General features: G+C 45.0%; 2 protein-coding genes across 2 annotated transcripts in view; one reads left to right on the forward strand and one right to left on the reverse strand.

The window, feature by feature from the left end:
• The window catches only part of LOC140393643 (uncharacterized), a 411041-nt gene that overhangs the window by 345992 nt on the left and 41509 nt on the right, over positions 1-23540 (reverse strand). The window lies entirely within an intron of this gene.
• Positions 3011-23464, forward strand: LOC140393641 (acidic mammalian chitinase-like). The gene is made up of 13 exons (XM_072479916.1): positions 3011-3071; positions 6299-6328; positions 6409-6610; positions 11928-11984; positions 12414-12564; positions 14524-14648; positions 15872-15998; positions 16116-16298; positions 17822-17938; positions 19869-20007; positions 22233-22319; positions 22374-22557; positions 23294-23464. The coding sequence occupies exons 1-12, from the start codon at positions 3047-3049 to the stop codon at positions 22541-22543; spliced, it is 1413 nt and encodes a 470-aa protein (XP_072336017.1). The 5' UTR covers positions 3011-3046; the 3' UTR covers positions 22544-22557; positions 23294-23464.

A 23540-nucleotide genomic window follows, 5' to 3' on the forward strand; every position in this document is an offset into this window, starting at 1 on the left:
GCGTTTAGCCTGCTTACCCACCCTGATCTGTGGCAGAGTCCCTCTCACTTCACTCTGCCACCACAGGACTTCGTTTCGGGGCAATACTGCCCCCAATGGCTGTGCTTGGTGAGGTTGTAATTGATGATGGCTCAAATTCTGTAAAACAAAACACAATTAATATTTTCATGATTTGGATAAAACATCAAAAATACAATATCCAACATCAACTTCAATGGGTTAAATTTATATTTCTCTCATAGATTTGAGAAGTTCTTATAGCCTCAGAAACTCAGATCATTCTTTAGGTTAAATTGTGAAATTTTAAAACTCAGTTATTTTGGTAAAATGAATCTAATGGAATAAACACGGATGGATATCGAGCTCCAGTGAAATGGGGACTTCATTCCCATTCACATTAACAGGTGGGGCTGATCGGGAATTTTAACGCATCCCTAACCAACGCTGGGTGGTGCGGGTGCTGTGCCTGCCTCCAAGTGGCAGAGGGGTGAAGTAGCGAGGTTCAGGGCTGGGCAGAGAGTATTTTCCTGCTACGAGGTGCAACATTTCTTCCTGTGGGCTCCACAGAGTAACTGGGAGGATCACATGGGTGAAGATCCATTTCGATTGGGATCCTGCAGACCCTGATTTGCACTTGTGAGGGACCCAACCCCTAATCTCGGCAAGCGAGCTGCACACGGCTTCCTGGCTTCTGACACAAAATGCATGTTGATCGTGTCATCTAGGCTTATATTGCAGATTTGTTAATTGAATTAAATTTTGACCAGAGATGTTGGGATTCAAACCCACATCTCAAAGCCTGGGCCTCGGCATTACAGGCCCAGTGACGTCACCAAAATGCCGCTATCTGTCCGCATTTGCACTTTTCTGCTCGAAATTACACCCTATTGCTTAAAACCTTGCACTGATGTAAGAAGTTCATGTCACAAGCATTCACAGGTGGAATTAAGTTATCTAAATGAGGGTCTGACTTGTCTTGCAAGATAGTTTTAGATTTTTGAACTGCTCAGGAATTTACTCACCCTGTGCTGTCGTCACACAGCCCAACATGACTCTGACCAACAGGAAGCTCCAGCCCAACATGACTCTGACCAACAGGAAGCTCCAGCCCAACATGACTCTGACCAACAGGAAGCTCCAGCCCAACATGACACTGACCAACAGGAAACTCCAGCCCAACATGAGACTGACCAACTGGACTCCAGCCCAACATGACACTGACCAACAGAAAGCTCCAGCCCAACATGACACTGACCAACTGGACTCCAGCCCAACATGACACTGACCAACAGGAAGCTCCAGCCCAACATGACACTGACCAACTGGACTCCAGCCCAACATGACACTGACCAACTGGACTCCAGCCCAACATGACACTGACCAACTGGACTGCAGCCCAACATGACACTGACCAACAGGAAGCTCCAGCCCAACATGACACTGACCAACTGGACTCCAGCCCAACATGACACTGACCAACAGGAGGCTCCAACCCAACATGTCACTGACCAACTGGACTCCAGCCCAACATGACACTGACCAACTGGACTCCAGTCCAACATGACACTGACCAACAGGAAGCCCCAGCCCAACATGGCACTGACCAACAGGAAGCACCAGCCCAACATGACACTGACCAACTGGACTCCAGCCCAACATGACACTGACCAACAGGAAGCTCCAGCCCAACATGACACTGACCAACAGGAAGCTCCAGCCCAACATGACACTGGCCAACAGGAAGCTCCAGCCCAACATGACACTGACCAACTGGACTCCAGCCCAACATGACACTGACCAACTGGACTCCAGCCCAACATGACACTGACCAACTGGACTCCAGTCCAACATGATACTGACCAACAGGAATCTCCAGTCCAACATGACACTGACCAACTGGACTGCAGCCCAACATGACACTGACCAACAGGAAGCTCCAGCCCAACGTGACACTGACCAACTGGACTCCAGTCCAACATGATACTGACCAACAGGAATCTCCAGTCCAACATGACACTGACCAACTGGACTGCAGCCCAACATGACACTGACCAACAGGAAGCTCCAGCCCAACATGACACTGACCAACAGGAAGCTCCAGCCCAACATGACACTGACCAACTGGACTCCAGCCCAACATGACACTGACCAACAGGAGGCTCCAGCCCAACATGATACTGACCAACTGGACGCCAGCCCAACATGACACTGACCAACTGGACTCCAGCCCAACATGACTCTGACCAACAGGAAGCTCCAGCCCAACATGATACTGACCAACTGGACTCCAGCCCAACATGACACTGACCAACAGGAAGCTCCAGCCCAACAGGACACTGACCAACTGGACTCCAGCCCAACGTGACACTGACCAACTGGACTCCAGCCCAACATGACACTGACCAACAGGAAGCTCCAGCACAACAGGACACTGACCAACTGGACTCCAGCCCAACGTGACACTGACCAACTGGACTCCAGCCCAACATGACACTGACCAACAGGAGGCTCCAGCCCAACATGATACTGACCAACTGGACTCCAGCCCAACATGACACTGACCAATTGGACTCCAGCCCAACATGACACTGACCAACAGGAAGCTCCAGCCCAACATGACACTGACCAACAGGAAGCTCCAGCCCAACATGACACTGACCAACTGGACTTAAGCCCAACATGACACTGATAACAGGAAGCTCCGCACGTATCTGAACCTGAAGCTTTGAGCTTTCCCGCTCTTCCTGATCCCACATTAAAAAACACGGGTCTCTCGATCCCCTCCACCAAATTTCCTGGCCTGTTTCGAGTGCAATGAAGGGGTTACAATGAAGGTCGACAATCTGGATGACATTGTAGAGGAGAAATGCTGTTACTCCCGAGAAGATGAAAATATATTACAGTGATAAGATAAGAACTGTTATTTTTCCATTGTGACTGATCCCTTTCCCGAGATTAAGTTAATGACGGACAGAATTATTTACCACTAATGATAAACTCAGTGTATAAAAGGGAGAGTTGATGTTCACAACACACCAGCTGCAAGATGGCAAAGCTTCTACTTGCAACAGGTAAGCCTGTTTGACCATTTCAATACCTCTCATATTGTTATAAATCTATGTTTTGTATCGAAAATGGATTCACTCAGCATTTTAGTTGAACAGCTTTAGAAAAGTGACTGAAACAACAGTCTGAGATAGCTGAACATTCACAGAGCTGTACCGTACAAATTACAAAGCGTGAGTAAGCAGCTGGGCTGCCTAGAATTATCCCATGAAAGGCAATTAACGTGGGTGGATGAGCCATATCCCGAACCCCTCCAGATATAACCTGTGTATTCAGCTGAGAGTGGACCAAGCCTTCAAATCAATCACTTTGGACAATCGGCCATGACAGAGAAAGGAATTCCATCAGCAAAATAATCAATAACACTTAAACAGTGGGCTTGAAACTAGTTTAGTCTGACCATGGGCAAGATTTTATAATATATAATATAATCTTTATTAGTGTTACAAGTAGGCTTACATTAACACTGCAATGAAGTTACTGTGAAAAGCCCCTAGTCACCACATTCCAGCACCTGTTTGGGTACACAGAGGGAGAATTCAGAATGTCCAGTTCACCTAACAAGCAGGTCTTCCGAGACTTGTGGGAGGAAACCGGAGAGCCCTGGGGAAACCCACGCAGGCATGGGGAGAACGTGCAGACTCCGCACAGACAGTGATCCAAGCCGGGAACCGAACCGGGACCCTGGAGCTGTGAAGCGACAGTGCTAGCCACTGTGCTACCGTGCCATCCAATGTATGTTTTCAAGAAGCAGTTAGATAAAGCACTTAGGGCGAAGGGGATCAAAGGTTTAATTGTCAAGAAGATTCTTTAAAAACACTCGGTGCGATCAACTGAGGCGCAGAGAGGGAAGGAGTCATTCTGCCACTTCTCACTCAACTTTCAGAATGTCAGAAAGTTTCTTTAAGGCTCAGTATTTAAATGCGGAATAGAACAAAGAGGAGATTCCCTTCTGAAGTTCCGGTTTCATTCGAAAGGAATGGATCATTTGCTGTGTTACTGGAAGATAATTACAGTTGGATAGCCTGCCGTCCAGTACACATCTTGATCAAATTCATTCCAAATAACCTATTTGACTCTCCACCTGCTGTTCCTCCACTAAATGCTCCTTGACAGTAATATGTATCTGAATGTTTGTGATGTGATGCAAAATAACATCTAAGTACAAGTGTGATGGTGAGAAAGGGGTGGCACGGTAGCACAGTGGTTAGCACTGTTGCTTCACAGCGCCAGGGTCCCGGGTTCGATTCCCGGCTTGGATCACCGTCTGTGCGGAGTCTGCACGTTCTCCCCGTGTCTGCGTGGCTTTTGTCCGGGTGCTCCGGTTTCCTCCCACAAGTCCCAAAGGGCTGGTTTAGCACAGTGGGCTAAACAGCTAGCTTGTGATGCTAAACAATGCCAGCAGCATGGTTCAATTCCCGTACCGGTCTCCCCAAACAGGTGCCGGAATGTGATGACTAGGGACATTTCACAGTAACTTCATTGAAGCCTACTTGTGACAATAAGCGATTATTATTATTATTGATCGGTGAATTGGACATTGAATTTTCCCTCCGTGTATCTGAACAGGAGCTAGAGTGTAGCGACTGGGGCTTTTCATGGGGCTTCAATGCAGTGTTAATGTAAGCCTACTTGTGACAATAATAAAGATTATAAAAAAGAACAAATAATTGTTCAGGTTTTCCTGCTTCTATTTTTAGTGAATGAAATAGAGTTTCACTGAGTGATATCATTGGAACTGCAAGAAATTAGGTTGCAATGAAACTATTTATGATTAAGTGAAAGGAACGCCATACAGCTCATGAGTAATGGATGATTGGCCCCAGAAGATTTCCTTTGCAAGGACACAGTCAGAAGATTGTTCGGCACTTCAATTTCTGTTTGTTTAGCATCAAGTATTTGTACATGTTCATTCTTTCTATGTTGTAAATGTACCTGTTCTTTCACTCAGACTTTCTGCTGTTTCCAGTTCGGGGTGTTACTATTTACATCAATTACAATATTTAACATTTCACGTTTATGGAAATCTTAGTAGCATTTTAATGTCTTCAGGTGTATTTGAAAATGGATCCATCTGTAGAGTTTAATATAGCTGCTGTCTTAAACAAGATCAATTTCACAACAACTTGAATGGAACATTTTACAGCTTTTGCCATTTGAACTGTTTTGCATCAATACTGAAAACAATAGGAAAGTTAGTATCTGAGATAATGGTTCGGAGGATAGTTTGAATGAAATCTGCTGCTGTTATGTAAGGTCTTTCAGCAATGCAATTCAGAACCATTCAGCTGATATCAAACTGACAAGTTATTTTAATTAGTGTGGAGCTAGATTAGGGCCACAGGCAATATCAGGCATTTGCATTTATTACCTCTCTGTAAAGATCCAGCCCAGGTCAGAATCCAATATTCCATGTTGGTTAATGAACGCCTCCGATCAACATCAAAATATAAACTACAGAAAGAATAAGTTGCATTTATATGGCACCTGGAATATACAAAATCACTTTGTTTCTGTGGAACCAGTAGGAACAGGAGTACTGCCTGGGACATCACAGACTTGCCGATCCCATTGTCCAAAAGACGTTTCCGCTGCAGCGTGAATGAGCTGTGGAGACAGGACAGATGCTCACAGCTTATCCCAAAGATTTAGTTAGCGCCCGAGGCCCAATCCCGGGATGGACCAGTCGAATCTCCACCTCATTGAGCTTGGAGATGACAAAGGTGTTGATGAAGCTTTTCACTGAAGGTGGGCTGAGATAGGGGAGAAGCTGGACCGTGTTACTGGGGTGGAAATAGTCTGTCTTTGCGATTGAGACAATGTGGGTTTGGAAGGTGAACTGGGGACTGAATAGGATATGAGCTGGCGAGCAGTCTGGGCCAGTCTGAGGCAGTAAACAGGAGGGGTTGGTGGTAAAGTTGGGGATGGGGCTGTTGATGATTAATTCCGTCTTAATTGGCCTGAAAATTTTTTGGTTGATCTCAAACTGATTGTTGGAAAAACAGGCAGAGGAGGGGAGGGTGTTGATGTAGAGCCGGCTGTTATCAATGCACATGGAGATCCTGACCCCATGTCTGTCGATGATGTCACTAAAGGGCAGCAAATGGGTCAGGAAAAGAGTTTGATCAAGGATCGATTCTTAATGTTTCTATTCACTCATCATTATGAACCCTAAACCTTTCAGCACATTTTGCTGTGAATTTTAACACGTATCCTATATTCTTTATTCCAGCGGTGGTCTTGTTGGCGTGCCTGGAACTGGGTGAGTCTTGGTGCTTTTTAAGCTATTTTTAATGATATGTAATGAGTAGAAGCTCAGTCCTGATTTTCCTTTCTCCTCAGGCTCTGCCTACAGACTGGTTTGTTACTTTACAAACTGGGCTCAGTACAGACCAGGCGAGGGGAAGTACATGCCCGAGAATGTGGATCCCTGCTTGTGCACACATCTGATCTACGCTTTTGCTGGGATGAAGGACAATCAAATCACCACCACGGAAGTGAACGACGTGACTCTCTACCACTCATTCAACAGCCTTAAAAACAAGTAGGATTATTCTATAAATGTTGAGAACACGCTTGCAATGTCAAATATAGGTTGAGGTCCTTCAGGTCAGCACGATAGCACAATGGTTAGCACTGTTGCTTCACAGTGCCAGGGACATGGGTTCGATTGCCGGCTTGGGTCACTGTCTGTGCGGAGTCATAGATGTTTACAGGCTGAAAACATGCCCTTCGGCCCAACGTGTCCATGCCGCCCAGTTTTTAACCACTAAGCTGGTCCCAATTGGCCGTATTTGGCCCATATCCCTCTGTACTCATCTGACCCATGTAACTGTCTAAATGTTTTTTAAAAGACAAAATCATACCCGCCTCTACCACTGCCTCTGGCAGCTCGTTCCAGACACTCACCACCCTCTGTGTGAAAAAATTGCCCCTCTGGACCCTTTTATATCTCTCCCCTCTTAACATAAACCTTTAGTTTTAGACTCCTCTACCTTTGGGAAAAGATGTTGACTATCTACCTTATCTATGCCCCTCATTATTTTATAGGCCTCGATAAGGTAACCCCTAAGCCGCCTACACTCCAGGGAAAAAAGTCCCAGTCTGTCCAGCCTCTCCTTATAACTCAGACCATCAAGTCCCGGTAGCATCCTAGTAAATCTTTTCTGCACTCTTTCTAGTTTAGTAATTCAAGGAGCCTTCAAGGAGCTATGAACCTGTATTCCTAGATCTCTTTGTTCTGTAACTCTCCCCAACTCCCTACTATTAACTGAGTAGGTCCTTCCCCGATTCGATCTACCAAAATGCATCAGCCCACATTTATCTAAATTAAACTCCATCTGTCATTCATTGGCCCACTGGCCCAATTGGTCAAGACCCTTTGCAATCCTAGATAACGTTCTTCACTGTCTACTATGCCACCAATCCTGGTGTCATCTGCAAACTTACTAACCCTGCCTCCTAAATTCTCATCCAACTCATTAATATAAATAACAAATAACAGTGGACCCAGCACTGATCCCCGAGGCACACCGCTGGTCACAGACCTCCAGTTTGAAAAACAACCCTCTACAACCATCCTTTGTCTTCTGTCGTCAATTCTGTAGCCAATTGGCTACCTCACCCTGGATCCCGTGAAACTAAACCTTATGCAACAACGTACCATGTGGTACCTTGTCAAAGGCCTTGCTAAAGTTCATGTAGACAACGTTGCCTGCACTGCCCTCATCTACCTTCTTGGTTACCCCATCAAAAAACACAAATTAGTGAGGCATGATTTTCCCCTCACAAAGCCATGGTGACTTTCCCTAATTAGCCCTTGCCTGTCTAAATGCATGTAGATCCTGTCCCTCAGAATACCTTCTAACAACATATCCACCACAGATGTTAGGCTCACCGGTCTGTAGTTCCCTTACGGCCCTTCTTAAACAAAGACGCAACATTTGTTACCCTCCAATCTTCAGGCACCTCACCTGTGGTTGTTGACGATCCAAATATCTCTGCTAGGGGACCTGCAATTTCCCCCCTCGCCTCCCACAATGTCCTGGGATATATTTCATTAGGTCCCGGGGATTTATCTACCTTGATTTTATTTAAGACTTCCAGCACCTCCTTCTCTGTAATATGTACACTCCTAAAGTTCCCTAACATCCATGCCTTTCTCAACAGTAAATACCGATGAGAAATGTTCATTTAGGATCTCACCCATCTCTTGTGGATCCATACATAGATGACTTTGTGCATTGTTAAGAGGCCCTACTCTCTCCCGAGTTACTCTTTTGTTATTTTTGTATTTGTCGAAGCTCTTTGAATTCTCCTTTACCTTATCTGCCAAAGCAATCTCAGGTCCCGTTTTTGCCCTCCTGATTTCTCTCTTAACTCTACTCCGACAACCTCTATACTCTTCAAGGGATCCACTTGATCCCAGCTGCCGATGTATGTCATGTGCCTCCTTCTTCTTTTTGACCAGGGCCTCAATATCCTGAGTCATCCAGGGTTCCCTACTTCCCTTCACTCTAAAAGGAATGTGCTCACCCTGAACCCTTTTGAAAGTCTCCCATTTACCAGCCGTCCCTTTGCTGTCAACAGACTCCCCAATCAACTTTCGAAAGTTCTTGTCTAAGACCATCAAAATTCACCTGAGGAAGGAGCAGTGCGCCGAAAGCTAGTGTTTGAAACAAACCTGTTGGACTTTAACCTGGTGTTGTAAGACTTTTTACTGTGCTCACCCCAGTCCAATGCCGGCATCTCCATATCATGACTACTACTACCATCAAAATTAGTCTCGCCCCAATTTAGAATTTTAACTTTTGGGCCAGACCTATCATTCTCCATAGATATCTTAAAACTAATGAAATTATGGTCATTGGTCCCAAAGTGATCCCTCACTAACACGTCTGTCACCTGCCCTTCCTTATTCCCCAAGAGGAGGTCAAGTTTTGCCCCCTCGCTAGTCGGGCCATCCACATATTAAACACACTCGACTAATTTCTCTCCATTCAAACCCCTCGTGCTATGGCTGTCCCAGTCAATGTTGGCAATGTTAAAGTCCACAACTATTACCATACTATTTTTCTTGCAACTATCTGTAAACTCTTTAAATACTTGCTCCTCGATATCCCGCTGACTATTTGGGGGCCTATAGGACAATCCTATCAAAGTGATCTCACCCGTCTTATTTTTCAGTTCTCCCCATATAGACTCAGTGGGCGAACCCTGGGATACATCCTCTCTCTGTACTGCCGTGATACTGTCCCTAATCAAAAACGCAACTCCTCCTCCTCTCTTAACCTCCTGTTCTATCTTTCCTATCGCATCTCTATCCCGGAACATTGAGCTGCCAGTCCTGCCCCTCCATTAGCCATGTTTCAGTAATAGCTATAATATCCCAGTCTCATGTACCTATCCATGCCCTGAGTTCCTCTGCCTTGCCCGTTAGGCCTCCTGCATTGAAATAAATGCAGTGTAATCTAGACTTCCCTTGCTCTCTGCCCTGCTTTGTTAGACTATCTGTTCAGTCATGATTTGTACACTCTCTCTGTGTTTTATTTCTCTTAGCCGTACTGGACCCATTCACTGAGTTCTCCACAGTCTCTGGACTGTGGCCCCTTTGGATTTTTGACTTTGGTTTCTCTGCCTCTCACTTTTCCCCTTACTGCCTTTTGTTTCTGTCCCCACTTTACTTCCCACTGACTTCCTGCATTGGTTCTCATCCCCCTGCCACATTCGAGTCTTCACCGTCTGCGTCGGTTTCCTCCAGATGCTAGGTTTCCTCCCACAGTCCAAAGATGTGCAGGTTAGATGGATTGGCCACGCTAAATTGCGCCTTAGTATTCAAAAAAGTTCGATGGAATTACTGGGTTATGGAGATAGGGTAGAGGTCTTAAACTGGGTGCTCTTTCCAAGGGCCGGTGCAGACTCGATGGGCCGAATGGCCATCTTCTGCAGTGTAAATTCTATAATTCTATTATATTCCATTCAACATTGAAAAATTGTGCTGAATTACATGTAAATATAAGATGACTGACCCAGTCAGGGAGATGATTTCTGGGTGAAATTGGGTTTTGTTGATTTGTGTCCCATTGGCAGAGATGAGTCGATGCCCAATGGGTCTGACAATCATGATGTCACCGTGTTGTCCCGTATAAACAAAAAAACACTTTATATTCACTCGAAGTTGCAAAAACCCTTGAGATGGTCGACCAAACCAGTGTGTGTGCAGAAACACTGGGCTGTGAGGGAGCTGGAATTTCCACTCCGTTCAACAACTCAGAGTGAGTGAGATCCCAACAAGCATCAATCAATGGGTGTTAAATATTTTCACAACATTGACACCACTCCCCATTATTGTAGCCCAATAGTGACCCCCCGCCCCAGCCAAAGAGTAAGCATTGCCTCCTCCCCCCACCCTGTTTTTAAACTCCTCCCTTGTCATTTGTGCTTTCCTGCCTGAGAGGAAAACCAGGTGTTTTGTCACCGACTCTGCTTCTGATCTTTACTCAAAGCTGCAATTTGCACGTTGCCGGCGAGATTGGAAGAGCTGAGAGTGACAGCATTTGTAATTAATGCAACGTTTGGCCGACTGTGGCATCAAGGAACCCTGGCAAAATTAAAGACTTTCAAGGGCATTGCCATTGCTGCAGACCTGCCTTGCTGTCAACATATTGTCAACACACAATAGAAAATTCTGGAAAATCTCAGCAGGTCTGGCAGCATCTGTAGGGAGAGAAAAGAGCGAACTTTTCGAGTCCAGATGACCCTTTGTCAAAGCTGACACATGCCCACATTCAACATGCTGGTGTTTTCATTGACTACAAACTGAACTGGACATCTTGACTTGGAGCTGGTTTAGCACAGTGGGCTAAACAGCTGGCTTCTAATGCAGAACAAGGCCAGCAGCGCGGGTTCAATTCCCGTACCGGCCTCCCCAAACAGGCGCCGGAATGTGGCGACTAGGGGCTTTTCACAGTAACTTCATTGAAGCCTACTTGTGACAATAAGCGATTATTATTATTGACTTAGAAATATCTCATTGTCTCTTTACTGGCACTGGATCAAAGTTCTGGAATTCCCTTTTCGGCGGCATTGTTAGAGTTATTGCACCAAATGAATTGCACCAGTTCGTGCTGGCCGTTCACTCCAAGCTCCTCCTTGTGGTCTCCGCCCAAAGTACGGCACTGTGGCCTCTACCAGGCAGAGGAGAAGAAAGATCGCCCAAAATCCACTCTATCTGGAACAGGAATCAAACCTGACTGGCTGCATTGTGAATGCACCTGCCTTGGTCATCAGATCCCGGAGTGGAAACACGGAATTTGTAGGTGAAAGGCAGGGACATTTCCCCCCTGTCCCACAAAACCTTCTACTGCCAGCTTCTCAAGTGCAATTAGCGATGACCAATAAATGCTGCTCTTGCCAGCGAAGCCCACATCGTATGAAAGAATGAAATAAAGAGATTGTTTGTGGGACTTTCCCACATGAGGCTGGTTTAGCACAGGGCGAATTCACTGGCTTTGAAAGCAGACCAAGGCAGGCTAACAGCACGGTTCAATTCCCGTACCAGCCTCCCCAAACAGGCGCCGGAATGTGGCGACTAGGGGCTTTTCACAGTAACTTCATTCAAAGCCTACTTGTGACAATAAGCGATTTTCATTTCATTTCATGGATCTTCTCCTCTTTGTGTGGTAGATTCCGTTGTGAAATGTTTGGTCTGTACTGAGGTATTTCTGGTCAATTAAAATTCAAACGGGGAAAGCAGTAAAATATTCGAACAATAATGATTTTCAGCACTTGGTGTTGTGTTAGTAAATGCATTTACTTATATTCCTCATTCTGAAAGAACAATTTCTCCGTTCTTCCAACAGAAATGGAAACCTTAAAACACTCCTGTCCATTGGAGGCTGGAAGTTTGGAAGTCAGAAGTAAGATGAAAATATTTTATTGCAGTGTTGGGTGAAAGGTGCTTCTTTTCTTATCGTTCATAATGTAAAATAAGGGGTCAAAGAGATAGATTTGGGAATGATTACTGTAGTTTTTGATAAAAATATCTGCTAATGAGCATACCTGTTCAGCTGTCAGTGAAATATGATTCAAGTATTATCTATAAGGTGATATCTGAAAGGAAATCTTTACAAAGGTTTGATTGACGTTAATGCACCCAGTGAAGATTGATTCAGGCGATTATCAAGAGCAGTGACAACGCAACATCATTCCATCGTCATAGTATTTCAAATTAAAATTGGTTTCCCGGTATATTATGAAATTGTAAAAGGTAGAAAATTCTGAAAGTTTAGATGCTGAGACTGAAGTGCTGCAGTTCTAACCTTGTTTAACATTGTCTCCTTGTTTAGATTCACCGCCATGGTTTCCACATCAGAAAATCGCCAAACTTTCATAACATCTGTGATTAGCTTCCTGCGCGGTTACGGGTTTGATGGTTTGGACATTGACTGGGAATATCCTGGGGCAGGAAGCAAACATCTCTTCACCGTGTTGACACAGGTAGGACCACATTTATTTAACAGGATGCTCAGTCTCGCAGCTCAATTAAAGTATCTTTCTATCCTGTTTCCAAATTACATTTTCTTTTATCAAGGTCCTCACTGAGGACATTGAACATGGGAGCAGTGACGGGACATTGAACATCGGAACAGAGACGGGACATTGAACATGGGAACAGTGACGGGACATTGAACATGGGAACAGTGACGGGACATTGAACATGGGAGCAGTGACGGGACATTGAACATTGGAACAGAGACGGGACATTGAACATGGGAACAGTGACGGGACATTGAACATGGGAACAGTGACGGGACATTGAACATAGAAACAGTGACGGGACATTGAACACGGGAACAGTGATGGGACATTGAGCATGGGAACAGTGACGGGATATTGAACATAGGAATAGTGACGGGACATTGAACATGGGAACAGTGATGGGACATTGAACATGGGAACAGTGACGGGACTTTGAGATCTTTGCTTGTTTCACCATTCAGTAAGATCATGGCTGATGTGAAACCGAACCAACTTAGAGAGACAGTTTTAAAGGACAGTTTTGCAGGATTTGTGATACATGAAAATAGAATATTTAAATGTGAAACAGATGAATTTAGACAATGAAAGTAATTTCATAGAATTAATCACTGTTCTGGTTACTGGCTCCATTTAAACCTGGTCCTACCTTTGACTTTACCCTTAGATTAGATACATTATTATGTGACATTTAGTCATGAATAGGCGATATGAAACTGAACAATTCTTCACTCTGTGTTTCAAATCCTCCATTTGGTGACAGAGGCAGATTTACACTTTCGGGGGCCCGCCGTCTCCATCTTTGTGGGCACCCAATGTCATTTCCCCCCCCCCCCCGGTGATGTGGCAGCACACTCCTAATGATGTTGAGCCGCCGCCCCCAATGATGTCAAGCCCCACCTCGAATGATGTCAACGCCCCCCAGACCCCGCCCACCCTTAGCTCACACAATGCTTGGCACAGAAACCCCAAATCACCGTTTAATGGATTGCTGTAACTCATGACATCAATAAGCCTGTACTAATCGGTAAACTGAAATCCAAGCTTACCTGTTGTCAGCATGGTGGTAGAGATGGTCAATATTGTGATCTAGAGGCGAGTAAATATGATCTGACTGATGAGCAACGGGATGGAGAAACCAGCCGATGATATAAGTGCAGGCCAACGCAGGACAGAATGAGCCGGAAAAGTCCAGTGCAGGAGCAAATACTCCAATGAAATGTTCAGTTGAAGTCTAATATCAATGGCTGTTCTGGCAACTGTCAGTCAGGATTCCGTTCTTTAATTGTCCAGAAGAGTAAGATGAGACTTTCAGAAGGCCAGTAAAGAGCGAAGGGGGGGGGGTGACGTTTACTCACCGGTTATAACAATCTGCATGTAACCACCAGCCATTATCTCAGACCAACTTCTCTCGTGAAGAACAGAATTTAGGCTGGAGAACATGATCAAGGGCAGGTTCTTTGGATTTTCCTGCTTCATCAGTTCTTTGCAATCCATGGCAACTTGGACGGATTTTCTTCTGCATTTTTTCTTCACAAAATCGTCAATCACATCATCATAGATAAAAAAACTCAGCAGGTGCTGTGTGGCATATCCAGTGTGAACCAGATTCTAATAGTGTGTCCATATTGATAGGCCACACCATGAGTTAGTTATATTCTACATCTGCCATACAGGTTATGAAAAGGGACAGGTAGTATTGAGGAAGCAGGGGGGCTGCAGAAGGACTTGGACAGGCTAGGAGAGTGGGCAATGAAGTGGCGGATGGAATACAATGTGGAAAAGTGTGAGGTTATGCACCTCTCCATATGGGCCACCCCATTGGTCAGGGTCCCGTGCTGCAGCGATCTGTGTTTCATTGAAAGCCCGCCCCTGTGCGGCGAGGATCTGTTGTTAAGAGAAACTTTATTAATTTTCTAGGAAATGCTGGCTGCCTTTGAAGCTGAGGCGAAAAGCTCAGGACGATCCCGACTGCTGATCTCAGCTGCAGTTTCTGCTGCACCGGGTTATGTTAATTTCAGATATGAGGTTCCGCAGCTTGGAAAGTAAGTACCATGTTAGTCGCAGAGGACTCCCCAGGCAGAAAATTGTTTTGTATTCCCTTGCTAGTTCAGCTAGTTTAACTAGTTAGCAGCTAAATCATTCAGACCTGCAAAGTCCTCCATTCAATCTCTAATTTGCATTGAGTTGACTGAATCCAGCCGAGGCAATGTTAGAGGTGCTAAGATTGTTCTTGGTATTTCCATTCTGTCCTGTAACCTCGAACACAAAGTGCAAGCATCGTGTCATCATGTGAGGATGGAATTGGGCTCTGCTTCCAATCTCTACTCAGCTAACTGGTCTCAGTGTTCAGTGTCAAAGGTAGACATCAGTAATGATTCGTTTGTTGTGCGATGCATGTAGAATGTACTTTGGTAAAGAGATAGAAAATGATCAAAAACAAACCTTGGGCTGGATTCTCTGTCAGCCATTGCCTGTTCTGATGCTCCAGTCACCTGCTGGCAGTGGCATTGAGCTTTGCGCCATGTACCAGTGGGAGGATTTATAGTGGGAAAGTAGACTTCAGAGGTAAATCAAAGTTTGATGCCATTTTAATATAGTATGAGAACCGATTGTTAAAGCAATGGTGAACAATTTGTACATCAATCAAGACAAAGAAATCCTAAAGGGTTGATATAAAACCTGGACCGGATTCACTGATAAAAGTGGAGCGGACGCTTTGTTTGAAAATGCCATTTGAAAACCTGAACTGGAGTTTGGAATGCAAACCACTAAGGGGAAGCAAGATTTTAAAGCGGGTTTTTGGGGTGGAGTTGGAAATTCTATATGAAAATCATCTGGAGGGGTGGGGGGGGGGGGGAGTATTCTGAGGAGTAATCCACAGATACTAACTTGAGTGTATCTGACCACAGTCATTTGTGTGCTTAAAAGAGACTTTGGAGTTTTAAGGAAACATTTGTAGCTTAAGATGTACTTTGCAATCTGTGTTAATCTTAAAATCTTGTGTAATTGTTAAATTAAGGGTGGGGGGAGTAAAGGAATATTGTATCATAGTCTAATTTTTTCATGTTTAGTAAATGTTTTTTCTCTTGTTAAAACTAATGAGAGGGCCTGTGAGTCTGTGCCTCCACGTTTATAAAAAAAAGTATACCGTACAAATTTGGAGCCAGAGTTCCATTCTGGGATCTTCCGGTCCAGTTATAACATCAACCAGGACGGGAATGTAGTGAACGAGTTATTGGTGTAACTCCGATCCCTTCTCACACAGAACCTTGGACTTTTTCAATGTGATGACCTATGATTTCTTTGGATCCTGGGATATCCTCACTGGAGAAAATAGCCCTCTCTATCCTCTCCCAAATAACAAAGGCTATACCAACCTTTACTTTAATGTGGTAAGTGTTCATGAAAATGGAATCTGACGATAGTAATTATTTCCAATGTATAACTGGCTTCAACCTGATGGTTTGCAAAGCCTTTCCTGCAGATACTTTCATGGTGTTTTTCTGCAGGACTATGTAATGAAATACTGGAAAAGTCAGGGGGCTCCCGCAGACAAACTGAATGTTGGATTCGCTACATATGGCCATACCTTCAAACTGACCTCATCCGACCATGGGGTTGGAGCATCAGCGGGAGGTGCTGGAGCAGCTGGGAAGTACACCAAACAGGCTGGAATCCTGGCCTATTATGAGGTATTGATACTGAAGCAATTTTTAAAAATCCATAGATCTTATAATTTAAAATACTAACCAAACAAGTATTGAATTCTACAACCCAAAAAACTAAGGGCGGGATTCTCCGACCCCCCCCCCCCCCCCCCCCGCCGAGCTGGAGAATCCCGCCCCGACGCCGGCTGCCAGATTTTCAGCCGCCGGTTTTTCGTCGGGGGCGTAAATCGTGCCACGTCATTTGGGGGCCATTGTCAGCGATGGGCCGAGTGGCCGCCCATTTTCGGCCAGTCCCGCCGGCATATATTACACCAGGCCCGTACCGGCGGGACCTGACGCTGCGGGTGGCCTGCGGAGTCCTCGGTGGGGCGCGGGGGGACCTGGCCCCGGGGGGGGGGGGGGGGCTCCCGCGGTGGCCTGGCCCGCGATTGGGGCCCACCGATCACCGATTCATGGGCGGGCCTGCGCCGTGGGGGCACTCTTTCCCTCCTCACCGGCCGGTGTAAGGGTCCGCCATGGCCGGCACGGAGAAGAACCCCCCTGCGCATGCGCTGGGATGACACCAGCACAAGCTGGCGCTCCGGCGCATGTGCCAACTCGCGCCGGCCAGCGGAGGCCCTTCGGCGCCAACCTAGCCCCTGAACCTGTGGAGGATTCCACAACTTCCGGGCGGCCCGACGCTGGAGTGGTTCACGCCACTCCTCGGCGCCGGTATGGCCCCCCCCGCTGGTTAGAGGAGAATTCCACCCTAAATCTGACATCCTTACCCAGGACACCTCTGTCTGGTCATCTGCCCCGTGTATGAAGGCCCCGCTGCCTCTGCCAGCTTCACAACACATGGCATCGCCCAGCTTAGCTACCAGGAGCTGAAACGTGTGACATCACACTCTGATGATCAGAGACACAATGTCACAGCCTCCATCAGCAGGAGGTGTTTGACTGTCTTACTCTGGCCATTGTTGTCAGTCTTGGGAAATACACATCGAGGTGAAGTGGAGAGTATAACATTTTACATCCTCAACCTCTCTCCCTGCAGAAACCACAGGTTTTTAGGTTCAAGTAGTAGAGATAATCCTGAGTAGTGTGTGTGACTGCCTGTGCCTGATTTCCACATCTTTGGAAGGGTAAGGAAGCTTGTGTTGATGCTATTCCTCGAATCAATCTCTTTATCATGATCCTGAGTGATGTCCAGATCTTCTTTGTCTCCTGCAGTGCCTCAGATTGGAAACGTGCCACGTGGGGAATCAATGGTTATCTTGTAGTAAAGGATAATATTAACCATCATTTGCTATTTCTGAATAAAAACATTTGTTCAACAGCAACAAAGTACTGTGCGCTTAGTTTGTGGATTGCAATAGAGTGAAGCTGACAGCTGAATATCACATTGAAGAAAAGTGAAGTGGAAATGGTTCTCAGTGTACATTGAGAGCATCACAAACCACTGATCATTTGTGTCCACTGACCATTTGTGTCCACTGATCATTTGTGTCCACTGACCATTTGTATTCACTGCTGATTTGAATCCTAATATCTCACTCTTCTCACAGATCTGCTCATTTTTGAAAAGCGGCTCTTCCGCATGGGATGCTCCACAGATGGTTCCATATGCTTATAATGCCAAAACCTGGATTGGGTATGACAACGTGAAAAGCTATGGAGGAAAGGTATCTTTGATAAACTGATGTTCTGAACCTTTTATTTGATGGTTGGTGCAATATTTGCAGGAATGTGCAGCCAGTTAGACACATTAATTATTTGAATCTTGAAATTATATCAATCAGTTGAATAACTGGAACATGACACAATTATAGATACAATTGTTGGAGCATGCAACATGGATGAGATATCTGGTTTGATATGTTTTAACCCTTTTTCCCCCCTGATCCAGCCCCTTATGTAAGAGTGTTGGGAAAAGTTACTTCTGTCAACTCACCTCTTTGTTGCCAAGATACCGTCAATGACAGGAGCGCAGACATTTTCTGAATTGACTCACTTCACAGATACCTACACTGCAAATGCTCTAATATTCAGAACATCTATCTTAAACTCATTACAATATTCACAAAATACTTCCATGTCCCCTGGTCGATGATGAATGTCGATTGAAACAGTATTCATACAGAAGTAGCAGAGGACATTTTGGCTTTCCACAACTTTAAAAGTTACTTTGGATTTTATAAATCTTCACAGAGCCACAGAATTTCTATGGCGCAGAAGGAAGCCATTTGTTAAAAATTCATGTTCTGGGACGTGAGCGTTGCTGGCTGGGCCAGCATTTATTGCCCGTCACTAATTGTCCTCCATTTCAGAGGGCATTTAAGAGCAACCACATTGTTGTTGGTCTGGAGTCACACGTAGACCAGACCGCGTAAGGACGGCAGATTTCCTTCCCTGAAGGGCACTAGTGAATCAGATAGGCTTTTATCACAATTATTTCATGGTCACCATTCGACTTTTAATTCCAGATTTTTTTTTATTGAACTCAAATTCCAGCATCTGCTGTGATGGGATTCGAACCCGGGCCCCCAGATCTTGCTCTGGATCTGTGGATTACTAGTCAAGTGAAAGTGCCACTGCAACACTGCCTCCCCATTTGGCCCATTGCATCTGAACCGACCATGTGAATGAACAACTCACCGAGCGCCATTCTTTCAAATGCTCCAATTAAACCTGCCTCCACCATCCTCTCAGGCAGTGCATTGCAGAGCTGAACCACTCGCTGCATGGAAAAGCTTTTCCTCATGTCACCTTTGCTTCTTTTACTTTGTTCCCTGCCCACTTTATCTTAATTGTGTCATGTGTGGGAAGTTTCAAATACTTATTCACATAGACACCCAGGTCTCTCTCCTCCTGAACCCCTAGAACAAAGAAAGAACAAAGAAAAGTACAGCACAGGAACAGGCCCTTCGGCCCTCCAAGCCCGTGCCGACCATGCTTCCCGTCTAAACTAAAATCTTCCACACTTCCAGGGTCCGTATCCCTCTATTCCCATCCTATTCATGTATTTGTCAAGATGCCCCTTAAATGTCACTATCGTCCCTGCTTCCACCACCTCCTCTGGCAGCGAGTTCCAGGCACCCACTACCCTCTGTGTAAAAAAATTGCCTCGTACATCTACTCTAAACCTTGCCCCTCACACCTTAAACCTATGCCCCCTAGTAATTGACCCCTCTACCCTGGGGAAAAGCCTCTGACAATCCACTGTCTATGCCTCTCATAATTTTGTAGTCCTAAAAATAAAATTATTTGGAGATGGACCTTTTATTTTCCATTGTCTCTCCAAGTTCTTCCAATTAAAGTGAATTATTTCACATTTCTCTGCATTGATCCTCACCTACCACCTGTCTCCCCCATTCCCCCAACTTGCCTGTGGCCTTTCGAAGTCCTGCACTATCGGCCTCACAGTTCACAATGCTTTCAACTTTTGCACCTTCCGCCAACTTTGAAATTGTGTCCTGTACACCAAGGCCTAGGTTATTAATGAGGAAAGACAAGGGTCCCAACACTGACCCCGGGGATCATAAGTTTTATTTGGGGTAGAAATTGCTTGCAAGCAAGGATTTGTGAATTAAAATTGTGAACAATGTCTTTCAGGCAGAGTGGCTGAAAAAGAACAACTTTGGAGGAGCTATGGTGTGGGATCTTGCTATGGATGATTTCTCTGGTTCTTTCTGCAACCAAGGGCCGTATCCTCTCGTTAATGCGCTGCACACTGGACTTGGAATTTCTACAGGTGAACATCAGGAAATCATGCTTGGCAAATTTATTAGAATTCTTTGAGGTGGTAACGAGCAGGGTAGATGAAGGGGAACCAGTAAATGTAACATACTTGGATTTCCAAAAAGCCTTTGATAAGGTACCACACAAAAAGCTACTTAACAAGATAAGAGCCCATGATGTTAGGGTAGTATATTAGCATAGAGAGAGGATTGGCTAACTGATAAGAAAATCAAGAGTTAGGATCAGACAGGTATTTTCAGGATGGCAACACGTGGAGTGCCACAGGGATCCGTGTTGGGGCCACAATTATTTACAACATATATTAATGACTTGGATGAGGGAAGTGAACGTACTATTCCAAGTTTGTGGATGACCTCAAAATAGGCGGGAAGGCAAGTGATGAGGATGACACTAAGAGTCTACAGAGGGTATAGACTGATTGGGTAAAAAACTTAAGATGGAATATAATGTCGGAAAATGTGAAGTTATGCACTTTGGTAGGAAGAATAAAGGAGCAGAGTATTATTTAAATGGAGAAAGACTGCAGAAAGCTGCAGCACAGAGGGATTTGGGGTCCTCGTGTACAAATCACAAAATGCTGGATGCAAGTTCAGCAGGTAATAGGGACGGCAAATGGAATGTGAGCCGTTATTTCAAAGGGAATGGAATATAAAAATAGAGAAGTCTTGCTAAAATTATACAAGGCACTATTTAGACAAACCTGGAATGCTGTGAACAATTTTGGTCCCCTTATCTAAGGAAAGATATAATGGGATTGGGGGAAATCCAGAGAAGGTTCACAAGGTTAATGCTGGATATGGAGTGATTTTCTTATGAGATTGAGCCTGTACTCATTAGCATTTAGCAACCTTATTGTGACATTTCAGATTCTCAGGGGGCTTGACAGGGTAGATTCTGAGAGTTTCTTTCCTCTTGTGGGAGAGTCCAGGACAGAGGGCGTAATCTCAGGATTGGATACGCCACAAGTAGATCTTATTGAACTGAATTTACAAGAAGTTTGTTCCTGACACCGTAGGGAATTGATATCCACTGGAAGATTTTCAATGCAGCAATAGCCTTTGGCTTTACAAAGTTTATCTTCAGTTGCTGTTTAACACAGGGCTAAATCGCTGGCTTTGAATGCAGACCAAGGCAGGCCAGCAACACGGTTCGATTCCCATACCAGCCTCCCCGAACAGGCGCTGGAATGTGGCGACTAGGGGCTTTTCACAGTAACTTCATTTGAAGCCTACTTGTAACAATAAGTGATTTTCATTTCATTTCTGGAATTGCGGATAGCGATGAGGACTGTCTGAGGATACAGCAGGATTTAGATTGTCTGGAGACTTGGGCGGAGAGATGGCAGATGGAGTTTAATCTGGACAAATGTGAGGTAATGCATTTTGGAAGGGCTAATGCAGGTAGGGAATATACAGTGAATGGTAGAACCCTCAAGAGTATTGAAAGTCAAAGAGATCTAGGAGTACAGGTCCACAGGTCATTGAAAGGGGCAACACAGGTGGAGAAGGTAGTCAAGAAGGCATACGGCATGCTTGCCTTCATTGGCCGGGGCATTGAGTATAAGAATTGGCAAGTCATGTTGCAGCTGTATAGAACCTTAATTAGGCCACACTTGGAGTATAGTGTTCAATTCTGGTCGCCACACTACCAGAAGGATGTGGAGGCTTTAGAGAGGGTGCAGAAGAGATTTACCAGAATGTTGCCTGGTATGGAGGGCATAAGCTATGAGGAGCGATTGAATAAACTCGGTTTGTTCTCACTGGAGCGAAGGAGGTTGAGGGGCGACCTGATAGAGGTATACAAAATTATGAGGGGCATAGACAGAGTGGATAGTCAGAGGCTTTTCCCCAGGGTCAATTACTAGGGGGCATAGGTTTAAGGTGAGAGGGGCAAAGTTTAGAGTAGATGTACGAGGCCAGTTTTTTACGCAGAGGGTAGTGGGTGCCTGGAACTCACTACCGGAGGAGGTAGTGGAAGCAGGGACGATAGGGACATTTAAGGGGCATCTTGACAAATACATGAATAGGATGGGAATAGAAGGATACGGACCCAGGAAGTGTAGAAGATTGTAGTTTAGTCGGGCAGTATGGTCGGCACGGGCTTGGAGGGCCGAAGGGCCTGTTCCTGTGCTGTACATTTCTTTGTTCTTTGTTTTGTTCTTTGTTTGCTACTAATTTTGAAGCAAGAAATGAATTTGTGAATATAATTTCCTTCCAGCTTGCGTTCCATCTAAAACGACACTGAAGCCAGCTGTCCCTCCGACTCAGGCTCCTAGTGGTGGTGGTGGTGGAGGCAGTGGTGGTGGTGGAGGTGGAGGAGGTGGTGGTGGAGGTGGTGGTGGTGGCAGCGGTGGTGGAGGTGGTGGAGGTGGTGGCAGCGGGTTCTGCACTGGCAAAGCTAACGGTACCTACCCTGATCCAAAAGACAAGAGCAAGTTTTATCAATGTGCCAATGGAAGAACCTACGTGGAAAGTTGTGCTTCTGGATTAGTCTTTGATTCTTCCTGTGAATGTTGCAACTGGGCGTAATGAGAAAGCAGAAGGTAGGCTTGCTTAATAACCCAAATAACAATTCAAAACAGGTATTCTGTGGAAAACAGTAATATTGAGGTTGTGTAAAATACCAATGTAGACTTTATTACAAATGTTACAAATCCTGAAGTAATGTTTCAAGAGATAAAAATATACAGGTAAACTTTAATCAATCCAGTTTGCTGGGTGTAGATTTGAGCAAACCCTGACAATTCACGTGTCAAATAAACGTAGGTTCATTTTCCCAGAGTCAATGGGGTTGAAATGGATGGTATGCCCTTGCTTTGGTGTGATTCTTATTGGTTTATGGGATGTGGTGTTGTTCTCATGATCACCTCTTATTGCCCAGCCCCAATTACCCTTGATTAGCCGCCATCTTGAACCACTGCAGTCCCCACGGCAACGCTCTGACATCACAGACATCTGCAATGACACTTTCACTAAATGAGGTTGTTGAGTTTTATTTCAGCCCAAGCTGCTTTTCCATATATGTCCCAGAAACTGGTTGTGGAATTGGGGAATTCTGTGTGTGTGTGTGTGTGTGTGTGAGGGGGGGGGGGGTCCTGGTCAGTTCTGTTGGGTGTTGGGTGAAGATGTGTCACTGGGAAGGAGAAAGGTGAGGAAACAGGATTAGAATTATAATTATCAAATAAACCCAATGTAGAAGTTGTTTTTTAATGCAGCTGATGTGATATTGAAACATTAATGTTGAATAAGAGAACACTAAAATCCTCTTTCTCTTTCCAGCCGCCATCAATCTTGGTCGGGCACCAATGAAGCTGTAACTGGTTTCAGTTTAATTACTGAAGTGACTACTTTGTGGGTGAAGACCATTAATGTCCCACATCGAATTTGTCTCAACTGAAGATATACATTGCAGTTTAAACAGCAAAATAAAATCATTGATTCATTTAGAAAGTGGTTTATTGGTGTTTTCTTTTTTTCGTGAAAGAAATACAATATCAGTTGAAAGGAATTCATCTGCAAGAATTAG

Source organism: Scyliorhinus torazame, chromosome 17 (assembly GCF_047496885.1).
Source record: "Scyliorhinus torazame isolate Kashiwa2021f chromosome 17, sScyTor2.1, whole genome shotgun sequence".
NCBI lineage: Eukaryota > Metazoa > Chordata > Chondrichthyes > Carcharhiniformes > Scyliorhinidae > Scyliorhinus > Scyliorhinus torazame.